The 22,082-nt window shown below is 41.1% G+C and overlaps 1 protein-coding gene across 5 annotated transcripts in view; it reads right to left on the reverse strand.

Annotated features, from left to right (window-relative positions):
• PRUNE2 (prune homolog 2 with BCH domain) overlaps positions 1 to 22,082 on the reverse strand; it is a 230,916-nt gene that overhangs the window by 142,335 nt on the left and 66,499 nt on the right. For all 5 annotated transcript variants that reach the window (XM_059724800.1, XM_019478148.2, XM_019478147.2 and 2 more), the window contains exons 5-6: positions 15,497 to 15,649; positions 12,115 to 12,209 (exon numbers count right to left, since the gene is read on the reverse strand). In XM_059724800.1, the coding sequence (XP_059580783.1) occupies positions 12,115 to 12,209; positions 15,497 to 15,649 (248 nt within the window). The remainder of the gene's footprint in view (positions 1 to 12,114; positions 12,210 to 15,496; positions 15,650 to 22,082) is intronic.

The following is a 22,082-nucleotide window of genomic DNA, read 5'->3' on the forward strand; positions in this document are numbered from 1 at the left end:
AGGTTTTATTAACGAGAATGCTGTAGCTAATTTTATAATTTTGTAGCACTAATGTTTTGGCACCAAGTAAGTTTGTGTATAACAGCTCTGCACTTAAAATTAAATTTTATAAGACAGACACTAAAACTGCAAACTGTTTGGGACTTTTCTTTAGTGATCTGTATTAATTCCAAGAATTGCACCACAGGTAACAATGACACTTTCTCTTAAGAGATATAATATACTGCAAGTTATCTGTATGTAAATAACCTAGAGATGTGATATCAAGTCCATTAGGAGTTTCAGAGTGCTTGCCATCTTTTATTTTTAAGCTACTAAATTAGGTATGCAAATAACAATTTAAAAGCCTAACTTTTGCTATTTTTTTATCTTCAGTCTTATCCTATTTATTTATACAAAGCTCAGCCCTCAGCAGTGTAACTAATACCATATCACCTGCATAATTAGATGTTTCGGCAAATCATAAGAGAACAAAGTAATTCTACAAACTGAATTAAATTATCTGATCATCTTGGTGGGCTAACAGTTTAGCCTCCTGTCTCGATGATCTCTCACAAAATATCAAGAACAAAATGAATGTTCAGTAGTACAAAATCAAATGTAAATCTGCAATACTTTTTACGATGTTAGATTCTGAATCAATTTTCAGCTCATTTATTTTCATATATTAAAATATGCTTGGATATTATATTCCCAGGCTGTGGAATATATAAGGATAAGAAAAGTCTATTCTACTTGGTATGTAGATTTTTTTATTGCTAAACATTTCTCAAAACAGCACCTCCCGCTGTCAGTGCCTATGCCCCGTGAACAGCTGAGCTAAAGCACTACTGACATGAGCAACAAGAGTACAGACATGATAAATTAGAGAGATTTATACAAGTCAAGAATGCAGTCCAGTAATGAGGCTTCTCTTCACTACCAAAATGAAGCTAGATGTTCTATTATCTAGATGAGAGATGCTGGCTTAATATGATATAGTTAAGGGTTCCTATAAACAAACAGCATCTTTTAATATATGCCAAGAAACAAATATATTTGTAAACAGCCTGAAAGAAAAAAGAACCCTACTTTTTTTCTCAAATGATGGATATATTGACAAACAGAAAAGAAATGTCTTCTTGTGTTAAAGCAAATCTAAAAGTAGGTGTTCACTATAAGATTGTATTTTCTTTTCTTTTCTTTTTTACTTCGTTATTTTGACAATTCAAATGAGATATTTTAATTTTAAAGTGTGTGTGTCTGGCAAGACAACAATATGGGCGAGGTTCCTTAAGTGTAGCTTGTGCCAGAATGAGCTTTAGACTCGATATCATACTTAATATAGCATACAAGCAGTGTCACTGTGACTTCATTAAACACAGACTACTATTGAAATAAATGGGAAAAAGTGACACAAGCATCTCAACATACACCATTTCAAATGTGATCAGGAATTATATTGATGGGTATCGAATGCATTGTTAAATGATAGTGGCAGGACAAATCCTTTAGGTTTGTTCAGCTGATTGGTTTGCAGTATACTATGAATAATGATGGTGGCTGTAAAATAAAATATGCAAACGTGCCTTATCAAAAATTACTGTAACATAAGACATTATCCAGCAGCCTTAAACTCAGTCTGACTTGCAGCTACTAATAAATGCTATGCCATTTTGTCTGACTTCCTGCATCTCACTGAGTCATTTCAGCATCAAGCCCCTAACTTCTGTTTAAGATAAAGCATCTCTTTTAAAAAGACATCCACTCTGGATTTAAAGATTACAAATCTTTAGACAGAAATAATCATTAGCTCACTATAATCAGTGCTGATGTCACAATCAATTAATACTGTCAATAAAAACAATCCGACCAATCCGTTTTCTTTCTGCACCTGTAGAGCTGAATAAGAGAACAGCAAAAAGAAAATTCACAAGATTTGCTTTGCCTGGCAATATCTAGGACCACTCTGTATTCCTTACAAATGAGATTCTTAATCTGACCTGGGGCATCAATAGCATATCTACCATCCTCCAGAGAACTGGACTCTGTGACTTACATGCCAGTACGATATTTTCATTAACGTATCTTTAACTGCATCATTCATTCCGATAAGGTGATAATTTATCTCTCAGAATACCTCTGGGAATACAAAATTAAAATATATTTAGCTGTATACATTATCTATGTTATGTATTTACCTACTGGCCAATCTAATGCACTGATGTTCTAAAAACTTAATTAATGTTGATTTATTTAAAAAGGCAATATTTTCTACACAGAAAAAATATGTATTTAATGTTTTATTTTTAAACACAATTAAAAAATAATATATAAATATATACATACTGCAAATGTAATACAGATAACAAATTCATTTAAGCCCATTTATGCACATTAGTAACACACCATGTGGCAGAAAGACTAGGACTACAAGAAGACCCCTTGGCGATTTATTTTATATTAAATCCCTAATGGCCTCTCCTCATCTTTGCAAAAATATGCACAAAAGTCTGGACTATGCAGCCACTGAAATGAATGGTTATTTATTTGCTAAACGAGAACCCTATGTTTAATGTTCCTTAGACATAAGGTAGTCTGCAAAAGTCGCATTGCTACAGCTCCATACATCATTTATTTTACATACCCTAACTTCTCACAACAGGCACCAGAAAAATATCTCTGAACAGCATTGTAAGTTGCTGAGAATTTTGTTTCCAATTCCATTACTGAAAGATTAAATGTTAACATGTTTACTTGCTTTTTCAGCATCAAAAACAAATTCATGGACCTATCTGCTGCCATTTAAAAAACATAATGGGGATATTTGTACTGTAAGAAAAGTTTGCAAATACCAAACCAATGTGTGATCAGTACAGACAATGGAAGTTCAACCCTTTAAACAAACCGTACTGTATGCTAATTTAATTGTAGATAGACTAGAATAAAAATTGTTTGAAAATAAGAGAGAATGCAGCTGAACATTAGTTCAGTTGTTTTTATAGATACATTGTGAAGTACTTACATAAAATAACAGTTGCATAATAAGCAGACCTCCAAATAAGTCTGTCAGAAAAAATTTATCTAATACGTATTCTATACAGCCATTATTATTAATGCTATCCTGACACACTTTTAACTTATTCTGTAAACATAACCAAGGTTTGTTTCTTTATTTTTGAGACTAATTTTCAACTCCAGTAAGGGTTAGAGATGAAATTCTAGGGCCAGCTCCTACGTGCAATTGATCTATGGTAGGCCCCAAGGCAAAGAAGCATGGGTGATGTTATGTTACAGTACTTCCTGCTCCTTCCCACTCCAATCCTTGGGGCAACAGTGAAGATGTGCTAAGCCTAAAAGCAGCCTTAGAATAGCCTCCAGAATACATTGTTTCACTGGCTGTAATAGCTCAATATGGAGCTCCCTTACCAGACAAGGATTGTCAGAGTCTTAAGTTTTGTGGTTTCCAAAAGCCATTTAACCTGTCTTTGCACCACCTAGTGACTACCCTGTATCAGGACCAATCTGGTAGAGGCATAATATAAATCTCTAACAGATTGTTTTACCTATTGCCTTAACATTCCTTTTACCTATTCCCTAAGCTTTAATACCCTTCTTTTACCTATAACATATTTATTGTCTCACCTCCATCCTTGGCAAAGTCTTTGAAAAAATTATCAAGGCTCACATATGCGAGAGCCCGGCAGGACAAATTATGCTGAGGGGAAACCAGCACGGGTTCGTGGCAGGCAGATCATGCCTGACCAATCTAGTCTCTTTTTATGACCAGGTTACGAAATGCCTGGACACAGGAGGAGGGGTGGATGTCGTATACTTAGACTTCAGGAAGGTCTTCGATATGGTATCCCACCCCATACTGGTGAACAAGTTAAGAGGCTGTGACTTGGATGACTACACAGTCCGGTGGGTGGCGAATTGGCTGGAGGGTCACACCCAGAGAGCCATAGTGGATGGGTCGGCTTCGACCTGGAAGGGTGTGGGCAGTGGGGTCCCTCAGGGCTCGGTCCTTGGACCGATACTCTTTAATGTCTTCATCAGCGACTTGGACGAGGGAGTGAAATGTACTCTGTCCAAGTTTACAGATGACACAAAGCTATGGGGAGAGGTGGACATGCCGGAGGGCAGGGAACAGCTGCAAGCAGACCTGGACAGGTTAGACAAGTTTACAGAAAACAACAGAATGCAATTCAACAAGGAGAAATGCAAAGTGCTGCACCTAGGGAGGAAAAATGTCCAGCACACCTACAGCCTAGGGAATGACCTGCTGGGTGGCACGGAAGTGGAAAGGGATCTTGGAGTCCCAGTGGACTCTAAGATGAACATGAGTCGGCAGTGTGACGAAGCCATCAGAAAAGCCAATGGCACTTTATCGTGCATCAGCAGATGCATGACGAATAGGTCCAAGGAAGTGATACTTCCCCTCTATCGGGCGCTGGTCAGACCGCAGTTGGAGTACTGCGTGCAATTCTGGGCGCCACAACTCAAGAGGGATGCAGATAACCTGGAGAGGTCCAGAGAAGGGCCACTCGTATGGTTAAGGGCCTGCAGACCAAGCCCTATGAGGAGATACTAGAGAAACTGGACCTTTTCAGCCTCCGCAAGAGAGGGTTGAGAGGCGACCTTGTGGCTGCCTATAAGTTCATCACGGGGGCACAGAAGGGAATTGGTGAGGATTTATTCACCAAGGCACCTCCGGGGGTTACAAGAAATAATGGCCACAAGCTAGCAGAGAACAGATTTAGATTGGACATTCGGAGGAACTTCTTCACAGTTCGAGTGGCCAAGGTCTGGAACGGGCTCCCAAGGGAGGTGGTGCTCTCCCCTACCCTGGGGGTCTTCAAGAGGAGGTTAGATAACCATCTAGCTGGGGTCATCTAGACCCAGCACTCTTTCCTGCCTATGCAGGGGGTTGGACTCGATGATCTATTGAGGTCCCTTCCGACCCTAACATCTATGAATCTAACAAATTTTTTCAACTGGCTTCTTAAATGCGCTTTAAGGATCTGGGATTATGTAGTCTAAATAAAATACAATTGAAGAGGGATTTCATAACAGTCTTCAAATATCAGAGGTGTAGTTATAAAGAGGATGGTGAAAGACCCAGGGTTGTCAACCAGGGGTATGTGTACCTCTGTGGGTACTTGAGAAGGCCCTAGGAGGTATACGCAGGCCGGCAGAGATGGAGCACCACCATGCATTATCCTGCTCTCTCGTGCAGGTGCTGCCCACCCAGCCAAATGCAGGGGGCAGGGGAAGGTTGCACCCGGTGACTGCCACCACTCCGCGTTCAGCACCCCCCTCCCCACTGCCCCGCTCTGCTTCCTGCCACCGGGGGTACACTGCTCGGCATTCGGCCACCGGGAGTTCACCGATCCAAAAACGCTGAAAACCCCTGCGATAAACTATTCTCTGTGGCTGCAGGAAAGGACAAGGAGGAATGGTCTTAGACTCCTTCTAGCCCTCTTTTTCTGTGAATGATTCTATGATTTCTATTTCCATTCTCTTTATTACCAGTTGTATGATCAAGTATAATAAATATTATATATTATATTATTTATACTTGTGAAGGTTAAAGGGCTGATAAATATGCCAATAAAACCCTCTCACCTATTTAATGGTAGTGATATTCCATTGATTGAGCTATACTTTTTCTGGCAATTCTGCTGTCCGTTAGCTACTCTGGGTCTCCCTTCTAGAGAGAAATCCTAGATCCACCCAGTCTTTAGCAGCAGCTACAGTTTCAGATTTTGGCTCAGCAGCCAAGAACTGTTGATAGTTCAGTTGTGAAAGGGTTAAAACCATAGCTCTTCCCTGAGCAGGAAAGGGAAGGTAAGCTGAAGATTAGGCTCTGTCCCTATTCTATGTAGCCATAACTCTAGAAAAAATCTGTCTTTCTTCATTCTGCCTTCCCAAAATGAAGGTGCACATCTTATTCGGGGCCATGTGATAGGTGGGAAAATACAGTATTCAATTACCACCATTACAGTTTTTGCTAAACAAAAAATAATTACCAAGTGTATGCACTAACATAACAGTAAGAGCCATTAGTATCTATATTTTAATAAGAAAAAGTAGAGTTTATCACCATAGTAACCAAATAGTTTAAGACATTAAGGAATTTATCTTTGCAGGACACCTTACAGGTAAACAAGCATTATCGTTCCTCTTATTAAAAAAGGGAGGCAAGCAAGTGATTTATCTAAGATCACACAGGAAGTTAGAGGCAGAAATGTCACAGGAACCCAGACCTTCCAAACTCCAATGCCATGCCAAACACATCAGACCAATCTTCCTTAAGGACCTCAGTCAGAATCTATTTTCATTATAGATCTATCATAAAACACAAATCTCATATCTTGAATTATGTGCTAGGGTGATACTTCATTTATTAAAATATCAGTGTCCCCTGTTGATGGTATAATGATTTTAAAAACTGTCCTTACTATCCTTAAATAATCACTTAATCAGAGCCTGAACGCTTCAGGTGCAACAATTTTGCTCTTCATGACACTTATCAACTACAGCAGTAAACATGTGTCTATGAAGAGCATACTGTTCCTGATGGGCTGCAGCAGATAAAAATCACATTATTATTATCATTATTAGTAACAGCAGCAGCTGTGATACCATCAGAATTAATAAATCCTAACAGATGAGAAAAGATCATTCTACCAAAGCAAATAATCGAGCCTAAGGAAACCTCCCCACTGAAAGCAACAGTTACATATCCGTTGATTTAAAGGACAATTTGACCCTGTCAGCTTTCTAAAAAAGCAAATACATTATAGATTCAACATCTGTGACATAAAAGCAAAGCAGTCTGTACCTAATATTCCCCTTGATGTTTAATTATTTAATGTCTGTGGTCTATTATTATTACTCCAAGTATTCTGATCTAGACTTTGCTAGTTGGGGGAGTGGCACGCAGAGCAAAACACTATGAATTTGCAAAGCCATCTTCACTGTTGATGCTGTTACAGACTATTCTGTTCCTCACAAGTCAACAAGTCAACAGCTGTCCTGTCTGCTCCTGTCATGCCTTGTAAGTCAGACAGACTTCTAAAAGAGTTTTCACAAAGTGCACTGAGGCAACAACAACAAAAAATAATCCCCGGCCAAACAGAGAAAATGGAGCAGTGCCACTCCAGTTACCGAACATTTTTTTTTAAAAGAGCAGTATCAAAAGAAATGACATCTGGAACATTCCTGGAAAATGTTCCTTTTTTCTTACTGATTTACACACACCAATATAAATTTAAATCAGATGTTTGTGGAGGACTTAACCAGCAACATGTATCAGCCAAAACACTTATCATCAGTCTCAGGTAATTAAGACAGAACAATGTTGGTAATAAAATGATACCTGGATTTAGACTAATGTCACTGGAAATCACAGATTTTTTTTCTTTTTCTTCTGTTATTCCTTTTAGCTATATTCCAAATGATGTGCATCTGAAGATCAGCATAAGCACACTGTTGACAATCAAATTTTAATGTTCACTGGCCCACAGTATTCTAAGGTCAAATAGGAGGTATTCAATGAGAACAGTTCTGATCCTTGTCAGCTTTTACCACTATCAAAATCTACTGTGGACAAATGTGTTTGAAGGCGGTAGAAGGGGATCTCAGTTATGGAAGAAACTGTGCCCGGTTTTCCAATGATTTTGCAAGGGAGAAAGAAGGAATAAAGCAGGGGTGGGCAAAATGCAGCCCGCAGGCCAGATGTGACCTGACAGTCCAGTCTATCCAGCCCATGGGGCCCCTAAAAAATTTAGAAAATTAATATTGATCTGCCCCTGGCTGCTCGTGATGCAGCCCTCGATGGCTTGCCAAAACTCAGTAAGCGGCCTTCCGCCCGAAATAATTGCCCACCCCTGGAATAAAGGGATGTTCAGCTATAAAAGGATTATATAGATTATCCGTGGAACACAGGAGCTGCATTTCATAAATTCTTTCCAGGTTTCTTAATTGAAAGATGAATTTTTAATTGCAAGTTCAACTTCTATTATTTATTGAAAAATGCAAAATTATAGACAAAGGTCAAAATAATGTAGCACTATAAGACAGGAGTGTCAAACTCATCCTGTCCCCCCAGGCTAGACCATGGGGCTCTCTGTGGGACTGACCACAACCTGGCATCTGTGGGGCCAGTGGTCATGATGGCAACAGCTATGTCAGAGTCAGCACAAGCAGTCAGGTGGTGGTTTCAGGACCAGCCAGTGACAGAGATAGCAGTGCAAGTGGATGGCTAAACTGCTGCAAAGCAAAGCAGGGCTGTGTCATCATCACAGCCAGGCTCAACAGGGCTCCATCAACACAGGTTCTGCATCAGGCCTTGCCCCCTGCTAGCCTCACCCCTAAATTTCCTGGCCCACCAGGTGTCCCACGTGCCAGAGAGAACAACTCCATGAGCTGAATCTAACCATATGCCATATGGTTGACATTCCTACTATAAAACATTATGAAATCCTATTTCCTCTATTCAAAGGAATTCATTTTTAATAGTCTCCTCCTATTTCTCTTGACATGACTATATATTTAGAAATTTTAGGGACAAAATTTAAGGCTGATTCAGAAAGTTGGTGGTGTGACAGAGGACTATTTGAGAAAGTATCCAGACACACTTTACTTCCTAATACAGTTTTTTAAAAGGTGTCATTTTTTATAAAGTATAACTTTTGGGGTTGCTGTTAGCTGGACTGCTCCAACACTTTTTCATTGCCACAGGATGTGGTAGAGGTAGGTAGCATAGCCAGGTTCAAAAAGGGCCTAGATAAATTCGTGGATGACAGATCTATTAATGGCTATTGAATTAAATAGTTGGAGATGTTTCCTGTGCCTTCTCTGAACAGTAATGCTGGATGACAGGGAGGGTACTGGATAGGTGATAGAATACTCTAGCTCTATCCAGTTCAATGCTCTCCTTCTATAGCATCCACCGCTGCAACTGTTGGGAACAGGATACTGAGCTAGATAGAATATTGGTCTGACCCATTTCTTATGTTTTTATACGTTTTCAGCCTTATTTGTGTATGTGCATTTGTAATGTTTTACAAATAATTTTATTCTGCAATACATTTCATCAATTGTGATGAAAAATCAACCATGTGAATCTTCAGACTTCTTGGATGAGTAGAACAGGTAGGGCTTTCATAAGAGTAATATATTCTAGTGAATGGTCCAAGAAAGAATAATCAGGTCCCAGGAAAATATTTCGAAACCAGAAGCCAGGAATTATGGTAGCTGGGACCCCCAGGGAAAATCTATGACTCCACAAATGGTCAGAATTTAAACTGCAGCCATATCTTTATATTATGTAAATGTGCCTATGGTCTTTTTTTCTTTCTTTTGTTTCAATATCTGCAACAATCTAGTTAGCCTTGTGATTAATTACTAAATCAGCATGTAAATTATTACCACAGACAGTACTTCCATTCTATTGCTTATTCAATAAGATAAACATTAACATTTTCACTTAATAGCCAGTACAATTTATATTTTGTACGGCTCAAGGTACATAGCTATTGAAATCCATTTATACAAATTATCTTGAGATAAATTATACAAAACACTTTGAGTCAGTCTAGAATAGATGATAGGCAGCCATACAAAGCTACAGACCATTCAACCCAACTACCATCATTGCAACAATTAAGTTCTTGGGAGTTTACCAAAGCACTCTGTAGCTAACATGCTTAACGAGTCCCCTAATATAGTGTTGCTCCAGGTAGTGAGTTCTGCTCCAGCTGCTTATATTTGTCCAAGAGATAGGTTTAAGATCCCATTCCTTTAAGAAGCCAGGATCTGTTTTGGTTAACAGTGCCAATCAAGAGGGCTTCCAGCAATAGCCAAAAAAGAGCCCAAAACTGAAAGGCCAAAGAGCAATTATTAATTTATACCTCTCAAAACTTTAGGAACAGATTTCCTAAGCACATTGAACTCGCACTGAGTTATGGAAGCTCAACCCCTCTGAAAGTAGTAGAATCATACTTCCAAACCGCAACATTCAACGGCCAATTGGAGATCAAGGAATACCTTACTGCTATTCCCAGGAAAAAAAATTTTAAATAAAAAAGAAAAATAAAAGCATAGAACAGATGCAGAAAATATCTGTTTTTCATTCCCTGCAATACTGTTAAGTTCCACTTATTTCACAGAAAACAGCATGAAAATGGTAGAGTGTAGTTAGCTATGTTAGTCTGAAGTCAGGCAGAACACAGGGTAGATTTTGTACCTTAAAGATTAACTAAATAAGACATGTATAGCATAAGCTTTCATAAGCAGTGGGCTTACTTCATCAGATGTTGTGAAGGGACTGCAGGAGGCAGAGCTTCTAAATAGAAAGCAGTAATTACAATACCAAAGATAGGGAAAAAGGGAAGAAAAGGAGGGCATACTGCTGAGAGAGACAAGGAGGAGAGAGAAAAAAGTAGTAGTTCCCATTGAGGGACCTACTGCTTATAAAAGCTAATCCAGGTAATAGAATAAGAATCCATAGTTTTGGTTTAGACCATATTTAATACAATACAGTCTGTGGATGATTGTGTATGCTGCAGTTTCCCATTCAAGTTAATCTAAGATGACAAAACTTTAAAAACAAACTTGAATGGGAATTTGTGGATCCAGAAATCATCCATGGATTGGGTAAGCTTCAAAAGCTTATTCATCGCTGATTTAGTTAGCCTTTAAGGTGCAAATCTACCCTGCTGTCTGCATAAAAGTGGTAGCCAGGAATTTGGGGGTTTTGTCAAACTTATGGAAACAAGTCAAACAAAGCCTTAGGTATTTCTATCTAAACTGGCACTCTGTCAAGCCCTCAAAGGAGGATTTGGCTAATACACGATGGATAACATAGTCAATAATATCAAATGTCATGCTTTTAAGTGAGTTGTCCTGTATACAGATCAGTGTAAGAACTGAATTGAGACTATTTCTGAAGGGTTAAGTGGAAAGAAGCCCCCATGAGAAGGATCAATATATACAACAGATGCCCTATCCTCCTGCCTTATCCTTGTCATGTAATGAAAGTCACTAACATCATTGGTTCTGCTCAGAGGCTGTACTCCTCAGCCCCACACACTTAGTTGCTTCTTACGGGCACAAAAGAGAAAGCAGGCTTCTTGTGTGTGCCCGCTGCCTCATACCCACAAAGAGGTGACAGAGCCAGTCATTATCCGAATGATTTGAGCTCCGCTTCAATTTCTTTTCAACAGTTAAATGTAAAGTTATGACAGCACAATGCTCATTAAAAACAGGAAACTAGAGCAGGGGTAACCATCTTTCCTGGCTGTGGGCTGAAATGACCCACCCCAGGTCAGAGGTGAGTAACTGAGGACTCTACTACCCCGCTGCTACCCTTGTCCCTGTGGTGACGCAGGAAAGCACCCACAGCCAAAGCCCCCACCACTGAATGCCACCAAAGTCCCACAGAGCTAGAGGAAAGATAATGTCTGTGAAACATCCATAGCTACAAAGGCTTAATTATTATGCATGCGCATGCGTGCACACATGCATACACACACGCCCTTAAATAAGAGCATTCCAGTTTAAGTGGGGTCAGTCCAGAGGCATAATACTGAAACCCAGCTCACAAACAAGATGACTTCCCCCAGTGTTGTTAACACAAGAAATGTATAAGAGAAGCACCCATTAGATCAACAAACTGGAAGATCTTCTCGTGAATCCTGGATGTGCCATCATTTATGACCAAAATTACTGCTGGTAGGTTTCAAGGTAGGTTTAGAAAAGTCAAAAAGAGCCAATCCCTCTCCTTAGGAGTTGAAAGATTGTTTACTCTGCTGTACAAAAGGGCAGGTATTATGAAAGTGGAAGATAGGGCAAGGCCTGAGTTAGCTGACTGCCTACTGCAAAATGAAAGAAAATCCCATAACCTACGGTTTTCAATTTTTCACTGCATTTATGAATCATTGTCGGTGAATTTTATCTGAAAATATAACCAGATGTATAGCAATGGAGAAAATCAGGCCACAAATAATTATTGAGTTTAAAAAAGAGCAAATTACATAGACCATCTAAAGAAAGTTTCCTGGATAACTGGTGAAAGAACTGGTTGCAGATATGCAGTTTAGTTGTTTAATAACTATATTCTCTTACCTCAAGACTCATGTACACAGTGCTAATTGCTACTTTAATTTCTCCATCTGATAGCTCCTTGAGATCCTTCATCATTACTTCCTCTATATTTAAACCTGTTTGGGATACAAAAAAACTGTTCAATATCTTCAGCTGGTTTGAGTTGTTCAACAGCATGAGTTAAGAGTAAAACTTGAGCCTTAACATTCAATCTTCTGGTTTTTAATATTTGTTATTTTAATTCATAACGTTGAATTAATTTACATTCTTGGTACTGCTTATTTAAATCTAGGGGAATAGAGATAAAAAAGAATAGCATGTCCAAGATACTCATGAATTGAGTTTTCCTCAGTGAACTTGAAAAGGCTCGCATCTGGAAGTACATTGAGTACTATTGGTTGATGAGAGCACCCACTAACCACCCCCAGAAAGTTGACATGTAGTTCATTTATATAAATAAAATGCATTTCTGTATGTTTTCAACTCATTCAGAGTTGAATCAGTTAAGACACATACAAATACAAACTTTGTGGCCTCATTCTGCTCTTGATCTTCCTTTCAAATATACAAATAATTGTTTTTTTTCAAGTAATAACAGTACCATGGCTTATAAGTCCCAGAAACAGAGAGAACTCTATCAAGGATCTTTGCTATAGAGACTGGAAACCCCAAGGGCTATGAGGACTTCTAAGCTGTATGCTGTGGAGCCTAGTTCTATTGTCTGATCTCTGTACATAGAACTCAGATGGGCCACCAACCTGCAGTTACTTATGTGAACATGCTTACTTCTACACATTCAGAATAGTACTAATAGTTGCAATCCTGGTCTTATTTAGATCAATGGCAATTTTGCTACTGCCTTCACTGGGGCTGGGATTGCACCCTTTGAAGACAACAGGACTACTCAAAGGGCGCATCTACACTAGACCTTTACTGAGGCATAGAGTAATTAGCTCTGCAGTACACATCTAGCAACTACACGTGTGGCACTATTAGACCACAGGAAACTGATTAACTCCACAGCACGGTAGTACTTGTAAATACAAGTACTATCCTACTGCAGAGGTATATACTGCATAGTATGACAGAGCACCTTGGTGCCTGTCACTTTAAGGGTTTTGAGTGGCAGCCCTGAGTCCCTGTGGGTGTAAGACCCCAGGCCCCAGGAAGGGGGCATAGAGTTAACCCCAGTGAGGGGGAGAGAGTGGTCCCAGGGAAGCGGGTAGGAAGAGCCAAATGCCTGGACAGGGGCTTGTGGCTAAAGTCGCCCTAGTGTTAGGCATAAGGACCATAGAGTAGGCTGCAAGAGGCACCTAAAGGACTGCAGGAGGATCACCCGGAGTGTGTGTAGGCAAGCCTGATGGCCCAAAGGCCGCTCAAAGGAGCAGGGCGGGTTGAGTGGCCCAGTGAGGGGCAGCGTGAATGAGGCCTTGTGAGAGGGGGAGAATGAGAAGATTGTGAGAGACCCAGCAAGGGGCAGAGTTCTTAGTTCAGCTTCTGTCCAGAGGAACTATAATTTTGGATGCCATCTGCGAGGCACGGGACATGGTAAAGGAAGGTCGGAGCCGTGTGTATACCCCTTGACATTGGGACATCAAAATGGGCAGCTTCCCGCTTATTATATCATGTATATCCCAACTAGTCATGGCAGGTGAGACAGGGAAGACTTCCCTAGGTGGAAGAGCAGCCAATATGGTGACCAGCCACAAGTAGGCTCTTTCATCACACACAGGAACACACATGTAGATGGTGACCCGGGTGTAAATTGCACCAGGTCAGCCCAGCCAGCAGGGCATCACACTCCTGCCTGATGCCTAGTCACATGGCTTGGCAGTTACAGGAGCCTTGTGACCCAGCCAGTTCCTCCAGCACCCAACACAGCTACCTGCTGCCTGGGCCTGACCCCCCAAGCCCTTTGCCAGCCCTTTGCTGACCAGGTGCAATTCAAGTAGTGAATGTGCTTAACTGGAGCTGCTCTCCACCATTCAACATGCTACACAGGGACTGTCTGGGGCATGAGGGTGCTTGAGCATGGGGCTAGACAGCAGGCAGCCCCCATACCAAAGCACCCTAATGCCCCAGTCAGCCCCTTCAGCACCTACACCTGCACTGCTACATTTTTTACTCCATATTTACAAGTACTATCCTGCTGTGGAGTAAATTAGTTTACTCCAGCCTAATAGGGGCGCACATGTAGATGCTGAGACATTTACTGTGCAGCTAATTAGTCAACTGTGCAGTAAATGTTTCATGTAGATGCACCCAATCACCATCAGAGTATGGCCTTTTAATTATTATCTAAAATCTTCATTAATGATTTACAAGATAGGCTAAAACAACATGTTGGTCTAAACTAGCTAAAACAGTCAGGGGCCTAGAGGATCATGAATATGAAAATAACAAAATTTTATGTGATTTATCTGTGTAAAAAAAATCATAGATATCCAAAGGAGGAGAGGAAGGAAAGGGGGTCTGGAATAATCCAAAACAGGGTTAATTTAATAGGAGGGAAATATCCCAGGAAGCATGAATAATCAAAGGGGTGTAGAGATAGGGAAAAGCAAAAACAACCTAAGTTTACAATATGACATGGCAACAAAAAAAGGCCAATGAAAGTTTTGCTGTATATCCAGAGGCAATATATGACAGAGCTGGGAAGAACCAGATCTGCTTTACTTAACCTGCAAGAAACAATGAAATCTGCTTAATTCATTTGTGAATCGCATCTCTGAAGTGTCATGTTTCATTGAATTTTGTTTCTGTTTAGGAACACGTAGATGCAGATGTAGATGGGTGTAGTAAAAAAGTAAAAAACTATTTTTACTTTTGATCCCTAAATGAATGGCTTTGATGACTTTGAGCAAAACGGTCCAGTCTCATATTTGAGTGAGGGAGAAATATGATTTTCCATTATTAAAATAATCAATATTTCAAGCTTTATCAGGTAAACTTCACTCCACTGAGGCAAGGACCAAGTAATCAAACTCTATGCAGGTGTGGTCTTGCTGGCTTCAGAAGTTAAAGTCCATCCCCAAGATGTACACAACTCCTTGACGATAGTTTAAAGTGGTATTTGTACCTTGCCGAGTTCTGTTGTAGCGCTCTGTTATGTCCCCTTGCACCAGGATGAATGTTTAATAAAAAAATGTATGCAGTAGCTGGTTCATATATGTTTGTGCTGCAAAGTCACCCTCAGTCTTCAGAACCTCAGTGGTTTCTCCTCAGAAACCTGGGTTTCATGCTGCCCCTTAAATCAGTCATTTAAAAACAACTCTCCTATGTTAGTACAAATAAAGATATTTTAAGGTATCTGCTGTCATCTTACAGGATGATCCCTTCTATCTAGCTGTAAACACATAATACATTTGCAGAGTGCCTGAGGAATAAAAATAAACTGTGTTACCCTGAGCAATCAACTGGGTCTCCTGAAAAACAGAGATGATCTCTTCTCGAGGTGGTAGATCTGGAAACTTTTCTTCTAGAATTAACAGCATTTTCTCTTGTTTCTCTGTAATTCTTTCAGGTTCCATAGACATACACTTGAAAAGAATGCTTCCTGAAACATCGCAAAAGCAAAGTCAGTCCCTCCTGTATAACAAATAGTTACAGAAACTAAGTACACTTCTTGCTTCAGCATGATTGAAGTCCTTGCTGCCTTTGGCTGCATCCAGATGGGCAGGCATGTGCTATCTGCAGTGCCACAAGTCTCTTTGTGGTACTACAACTGCCTGCAGTGAATGTTCAAATGTTCCTGTCACAACTAAATTAAGTAGTGCCCATGTCACAAACAAATAATAACCATTTAAAACAGTTTTTTTCTGCACTAGGTTAACTAAGGGTTAACAATAATGATAGTAACCGCTTTTTTCTGCGCATGTCAAAAAGAAATTTATTGCTGCGCCACTAACAGAGATAAAAACTTTTGCCTTCTTTGCTTTATATAAATCATTATAATTAGTCAAAGAAAACAAGGAGTAACCCTGTAAAAATAACACCCTAGCAAAGACCGCTAGATAATTGGCGATTCTAATTAGATTTATGATGTGGCAAAAAACAATTGGCTATCATACAAACAAAACCCGCTTAATTTTTCGCAAAGTCAAAGACAACTCTGCCCACACCTTGGAGTAAATCTGACAATATGATCAGTTGTCAGCGTCTTCCCGCCGCGACCTCCCTGGCGTACCCTTGCCCCGCATGCCCGATAAGCCGACTGCCGGCCCGTATATATATATCTGCAGAACGACTGAACGACGATCTCTAAGCTGTAACTAACTAAATATCTCTGACCTCCGTCTTACACCACCTTGACGTGAGTAAACAATCTTGCTTTGCAACCGATAAGCGTCTGCCTAATTAATTCCACTCCAAGCGTCACAAATACCCGCCTGACGGCCTTCTAAGGCCCCGGACCCTTATCTGCCCGGGTGGGAGTCAGGGAGAGCTGCTGGCCGGCTGCCCTGGGTCCCGACATGGCGTCATGAACAGGATCAAGGGGAAATGTGATAAAGGTGAAATTAATTAAAAACTGCCCCTGGTGTAGTGGGGGGCGCCGCGTAGATAACGCGGATGAATTACGGGCCCACATCGCTTATCACCAAGCGAGCGGAGCAGAGACAGGGTGTGTCAGCAGCTACTTCTCGCTGAGAGGAGAGGAGGGAGTCGGAAAGGAGTGGGCAAGCTCCGAGTGGGACAAAGAAAAGATGATTAACGTAGTGTCACTCCTACTGCATGAAAATGCAAACTTAAAAGCCCAGTTAGCTATAGTCAGCAAAGCTGCTGCGGAGATGACAGCGTGCCAAAACCCTCCGTTGCCACCAAAAAATGGCCCCCAGAAAAATATGAGCTGCCCGAAAGACCTGGAAAAGAAGGGCGGAGCCACAGAAGAACAGGCGGGACTCCACGCAGCTACCCCGCCCCAGGAGATGACGTCGCTCCCAACGGCCCCACCTCCGTCCCACAGGGAGGGGGCAACGAGCGAGAATCCGATCCTCCCATCAGACACAGTAACAACTACAGCTGCCGCTCATCCTATAACAATAACTAAGCAAGTAACCAACCCAGAGGGTGCAACTACCACCACCACCCTTGACGTCATCAAAGCATGCATGGAGATTTATGGAGAAGAGGATACCATCAACCTTCGCCTTCTCCTCAACCTGCTCGTTACTCAGCCAGCAGAAAATCTTTTAAGTCAACTTCCACGACTGCAAGCCCTTATAAAGTCAGCAACCGCAAACTCAGCCGTCGCCCCAAGCTATCTTACTGCATATCCAGTCGAATACCAAGGGCCAAGACATTCCCAATTCAACTTACGAAAGGAATCAAGACTGCCACCCCAGAGGACACCAGAAAAAAGAGCCATGTTTGGGTTCCTCCTAAACCACTTCACGCTTACCAAACAACGGCTACACGTCCTAGGAGATGCGGGACAATGACAACTGGCACATATACTAGGCTACCAATCTCGACCGATTCCGCCAACCGGTCCAGGCCCCGGAGGCACCCACGCCTAACAACGCACTCCAGATAACACCGCAGCCTGCCCCAACAAACAACTACTTGAAGGGGGCATCTATGAACTAGCGCTTCAAAAGCCCCAACCATGAAAGCCGAAGCTCACCCCTAGACACCACACCATCATCAACCACATCCGCGAGTGCACAAGGAAGTCATCTGCGAACCCAAGCAGTATCCTGGCTCCTACTCTGTGCTCCTAGAAGGCGATCAAACCTGGTTGCTCATCATAGCTCATCACAACTGGCTAACTCACCGCCATGCTGTTCACCGAGTATGGCCATCCTTTTCTTTGTTTGTTTGTTTGTCTGTTCGTCTGTTTTGTCCCCTTACAGGCCCAGCAAAGACGAAGCAGCAATCTGTAACTGCCCAATCGCGAGAATCACCAAGCACCAACCTGCAACACACCCGGGTCAATGCCACAATGGCTGCCTGCTCATATGTCACAAGCAGGGTCATCGCTCTATTCCTGCAGTTACCAACAGATTTCTCGGCGAACAGAGCTGACTTCAAAACCTCCAACTCGGTCCTAAACCTTCTGTCATTGTAGGCCAAAGACACAACTAACGATTCATTTTATGGTTTTCTTTTCCTGTTAATGATCTTGTACATATTTGTTTTGTTTCGTTTTGTTTTAAAGCCTGTTTGAGACTTTACGCAGTGAAGCCAAGTCATAATGTTTTGAGTGGAAAGCTCTGAATTATTAAAAGAGAACAGCATTGATAATCTGAAGGTTTGGGGGATGTCGCAGAAAGGTCGAGTGTAGACAAAAGCATTAAATAAGAGAGAGAAAAGAGAGAAAATTTTGCCTTTTTAGTTTGGTTTCTTAACTGGAACACGAGAGAACACAAGAGACAAATGTGAAGGCTTATTGTATGTCGTAGGTGGATGGAGGACAGGAAGTGTCAAATCGTTGAGAGAAAAAGCAAGTAGTGATGCATGACAAGGTTGATGCGTTTCGACAGTCTTAAGCAAAAAAATGAAGAAAATTGCGGAAAACGCCAAACCAACTCTCGGGTATAGGCCAAGGTTGGCTATCAAACCTCTTCCGTTGGTTTGGGTGGGACACGTGATCATGGTTCCTCAACTTGTTAATACCCTTCATTATGCTTTTGTTATCAATTGCTATATTTGTGTGTTTTAGCTGTTGGATTTTACAGTATCTCAAAACAAAGTTAACCATGCTTTTTGCTTTTATATACACCCACTTGCCAAATACTAACAATGATGAACAAAATGATCTGTACATAAACATGATGTTACTTGCTGTGCCATGGGCAAGGGGGCATGTCACAACCAAATTAAGTAGTGCCCATGTCACAAACAAATAATAACCATTTAAAACAGTTTTTTCTGCACTAGGTTAACTAAGGGTTAACAATAATGATAGTAACCGCTTTTTTCTGCGCATGTCAAAAAGAAATTTATTGCTGCACCACTAACAGAGATAAAAACTTTTGCCTTCTTTGCTTTATATAAATCATTATAATTGGTCAAAGAAAACAAGGAGTAACCCTGTAAAAATAACACCCTAGCAAAGACTGCTAGATAATTGGCGATTCTAATTAGATTTATGACGTGGCGAAAAACAATTGGCTATCATACAAACAAAACCCGCTTACATTTTTTGCAAAGTCAAAGACAACTCTGCCCACACCTTGGAATAAATCTGACAATTTGATCAGTTGTCAGCGTCTTCCCGCCGCGACCTCCCTGGCGTACCCTTGCCCCGCATGCCCGATAAGCCGACTGCCGGCCCGTATATATATATCTGCAGAACGACTGAACGACGATCTCTAAGCTGTAACTAACTAAATATCTCTGACCTCCGTCTTACACCACCTTGACGTGAGTAAACAATCTTGCTTTGCAACCGATAAGCGTCTGCCTAATTAATTCCACTCCAAGCGTCACAAGTACCCGCCTGACGGCCTTCTAAGGCCCCGGACCCTTATCTGCCCGGGTGGGAGTCAGGGAGAGCTGCTGGCCGGCTGCCCTGGGTCCTGACAGTTCCCTGTGCTGCAAATTTTCAGGACAGGGCCAAAATTTGCTACCAGGATTCCCAGTAGCAAAAAAAAAAAAAAAAACCAACCCCAAAAAAACAGAAAAAAAAAGTGGCACGGTGCATGCCCAACAAGCATACATCAGAACACACAGAGGCCGGGTCATCCAGAGCAATGCTCTGACTGCTGGCCAGGCCTCTGTGCTGCCTGAGCTGGGCCCCTGCTATTCCAGGCCAGCAGGTAAGACTGATGGGGCCAGAAACAGTGGCTGAAGAGCCAGGAGGAGCTGAGCAAGGGCAGTTTCCCTATTGTGGCACAATTTGTCCCACAATGAAGGGCACATTCAGGGGCTTGCACTGCAGAAATTCGTGCTGCGCATGCCCCTGCCTCTCTGGACACAGATTTTGGATTTGTCTTCATTGAGTTATAAACGGAGTACCATCAACACATCCTTAACTTGATTGTGAAGGTGCTTTTTTAACTCAGTCAGGCAGGACTGCCAGGGGGCATACTTTACAGCTAGAGTTAGCACAACTCATCAGTAGTTAAAATGCCACGTCTGTGCTGCTATATAATTGCTCTGTGCAACAATCTTATTGTCCTTGTGCAATTGCTTCCACTCAAGCTAGGCTAACGCTAAGGCATTCTAACTCAAATGTAGGTAACTCAAATTTTAACTCTGCAGTGTAGACATAGCCTCCAGGTAGGTCAGTAAAGGCTTACACACAAAGGTCAGTCAAGATTGATAGGAACATTTTCCATGTTCTGTGCAACCAAAATGTCAAATTCAGTAAAAAAACTACACTGTGTTTATTTGTTGTTTCTTGATGAATCAAGCACATTAAAAGCCACTTCTAACTTATTTCTATTTGTATAGGTTTCTGTTATATTTATACTTGTGGAGCTCCCTCCTGCCCCATGATGGCCACAAGAACATTCCCTTTTGTTCCAAAAATTAACACAGGGTTTTTTTTATGTGAGTTTTTCCCATAAGTATAAATAACTGCTTTCTCCAGGAGCCAGTAGTTTACATCCCAATTCTAGGTTGATCTCCATTTTCCATACACTCCCATTTTTCATGCCCTGTAGCTATGCATTTATGGGCACAGAGTATATGGTTAATGCACAAAAAACAGTATAGCAAAATAAATAATGAAATGGAAAATAACACCAGACCATGACTGTACAGCTCAGAGGCAAAAGTCTTATTCCTTTAAGTTACACATAATAAGCAAATAACATTTTTGCTTGACTCTATTATTTGTGCAAGCAAAATATTTGTAATGACCTTCCTTACTGTCAGTATAAAACAAACCTCTTCTAAAGGACTTTGAGGATGACCTTAGAAACAGGAGTCCATGTTAATCGCCAACCATTCCAACACAACTGACTCCCGCAGATTCAAAGCCAATGAGCTTATAGAAAAAGCATAATACATTCAGCCAAATAAAATGACACATTAATTTTGAAGTTAAAAGAAACATGAGTCCATTAAGTAATTGCAGCATCATTGGTATGCTACTGCAAGACAAAAGTGGAGTAATGGTATTTCCAGAAGACTGTATACAGCAGACCATCTTTCAAATTCCAGCTTTGGTGTAAAAAATATTGCTGGAAGGTACAGGATTCAAGGTCATTTTCCCATTTGTTAACATACCCCAAGAAAACACTCATTGTCAATTATTCATACTAAATTAAAGACAATACAATCTTATGTTTCAGCATTATTTATTATTTGTTCTACAATAGCACCTAGAGATTCCAAGAAGGATCAGGGCCCCACTGGGTTAGGTGTCCTTGACAAATACATAGGACACCTATGCAGTAAGTGCAAACACACAGGAAGAGACCATCGCTTACTACCCAAAAGAGTTTATAATTTAGAAAGACAAGGTCCACAAAGTGGTAAAGCAACTTGCACTTCAAAAAAGGAAGTCAATGGCAGAGCTAAGAAATGAGCCCACAGGTATTGGCTTCTAGTCTAGTGCCATATTCATGAGACCAGAAGCCAGTAAGATGAGTGTACTCCTTCAACCTTTTATTGTAAAGCACCATACGCTGGCTAACTGCCTTAAAGGGTTTCTTTTTCCAACTCCCAGGGCATGTCTACACTAGACACTATGGTGCAGTAGCAACAATCTACTGCGCTGTAGCTCATTGCTACCATGCAGTAGCTCTGTCAGGCACTAACCGTGTGGCAACGATACTGCTCACTGGTAATGAGCTACTGCATAGTAGCTCATTGCTACTGCGCCATAGCATCGGGGGAAAAAACATGCAGCAATGGTATTTTAGTACTTGTACTAAACGACTGCACAGTAATAACTGTGCTGTCCACCACACATGTAGATGTGGTCCCTGTGAAGCAGCCAAGATTTTTCAAATCTCGCAAATACATTTCTCCTCCTCCTTTGTGTGACAGTCTTCTTCCAGGTTTCAAGTGTTGATTCTTTATGGTATAGTCAAGTC

The sequence above is a fragment of the Alligator mississippiensis genome, chromosome 3 (genome assembly GCF_030867095.1).
Source record: "Alligator mississippiensis isolate rAllMis1 chromosome 3, rAllMis1, whole genome shotgun sequence".
In the NCBI taxonomy this organism is placed as follows: Eukaryota; Metazoa; Chordata; order Crocodylia; family Alligatoridae; genus Alligator; species Alligator mississippiensis.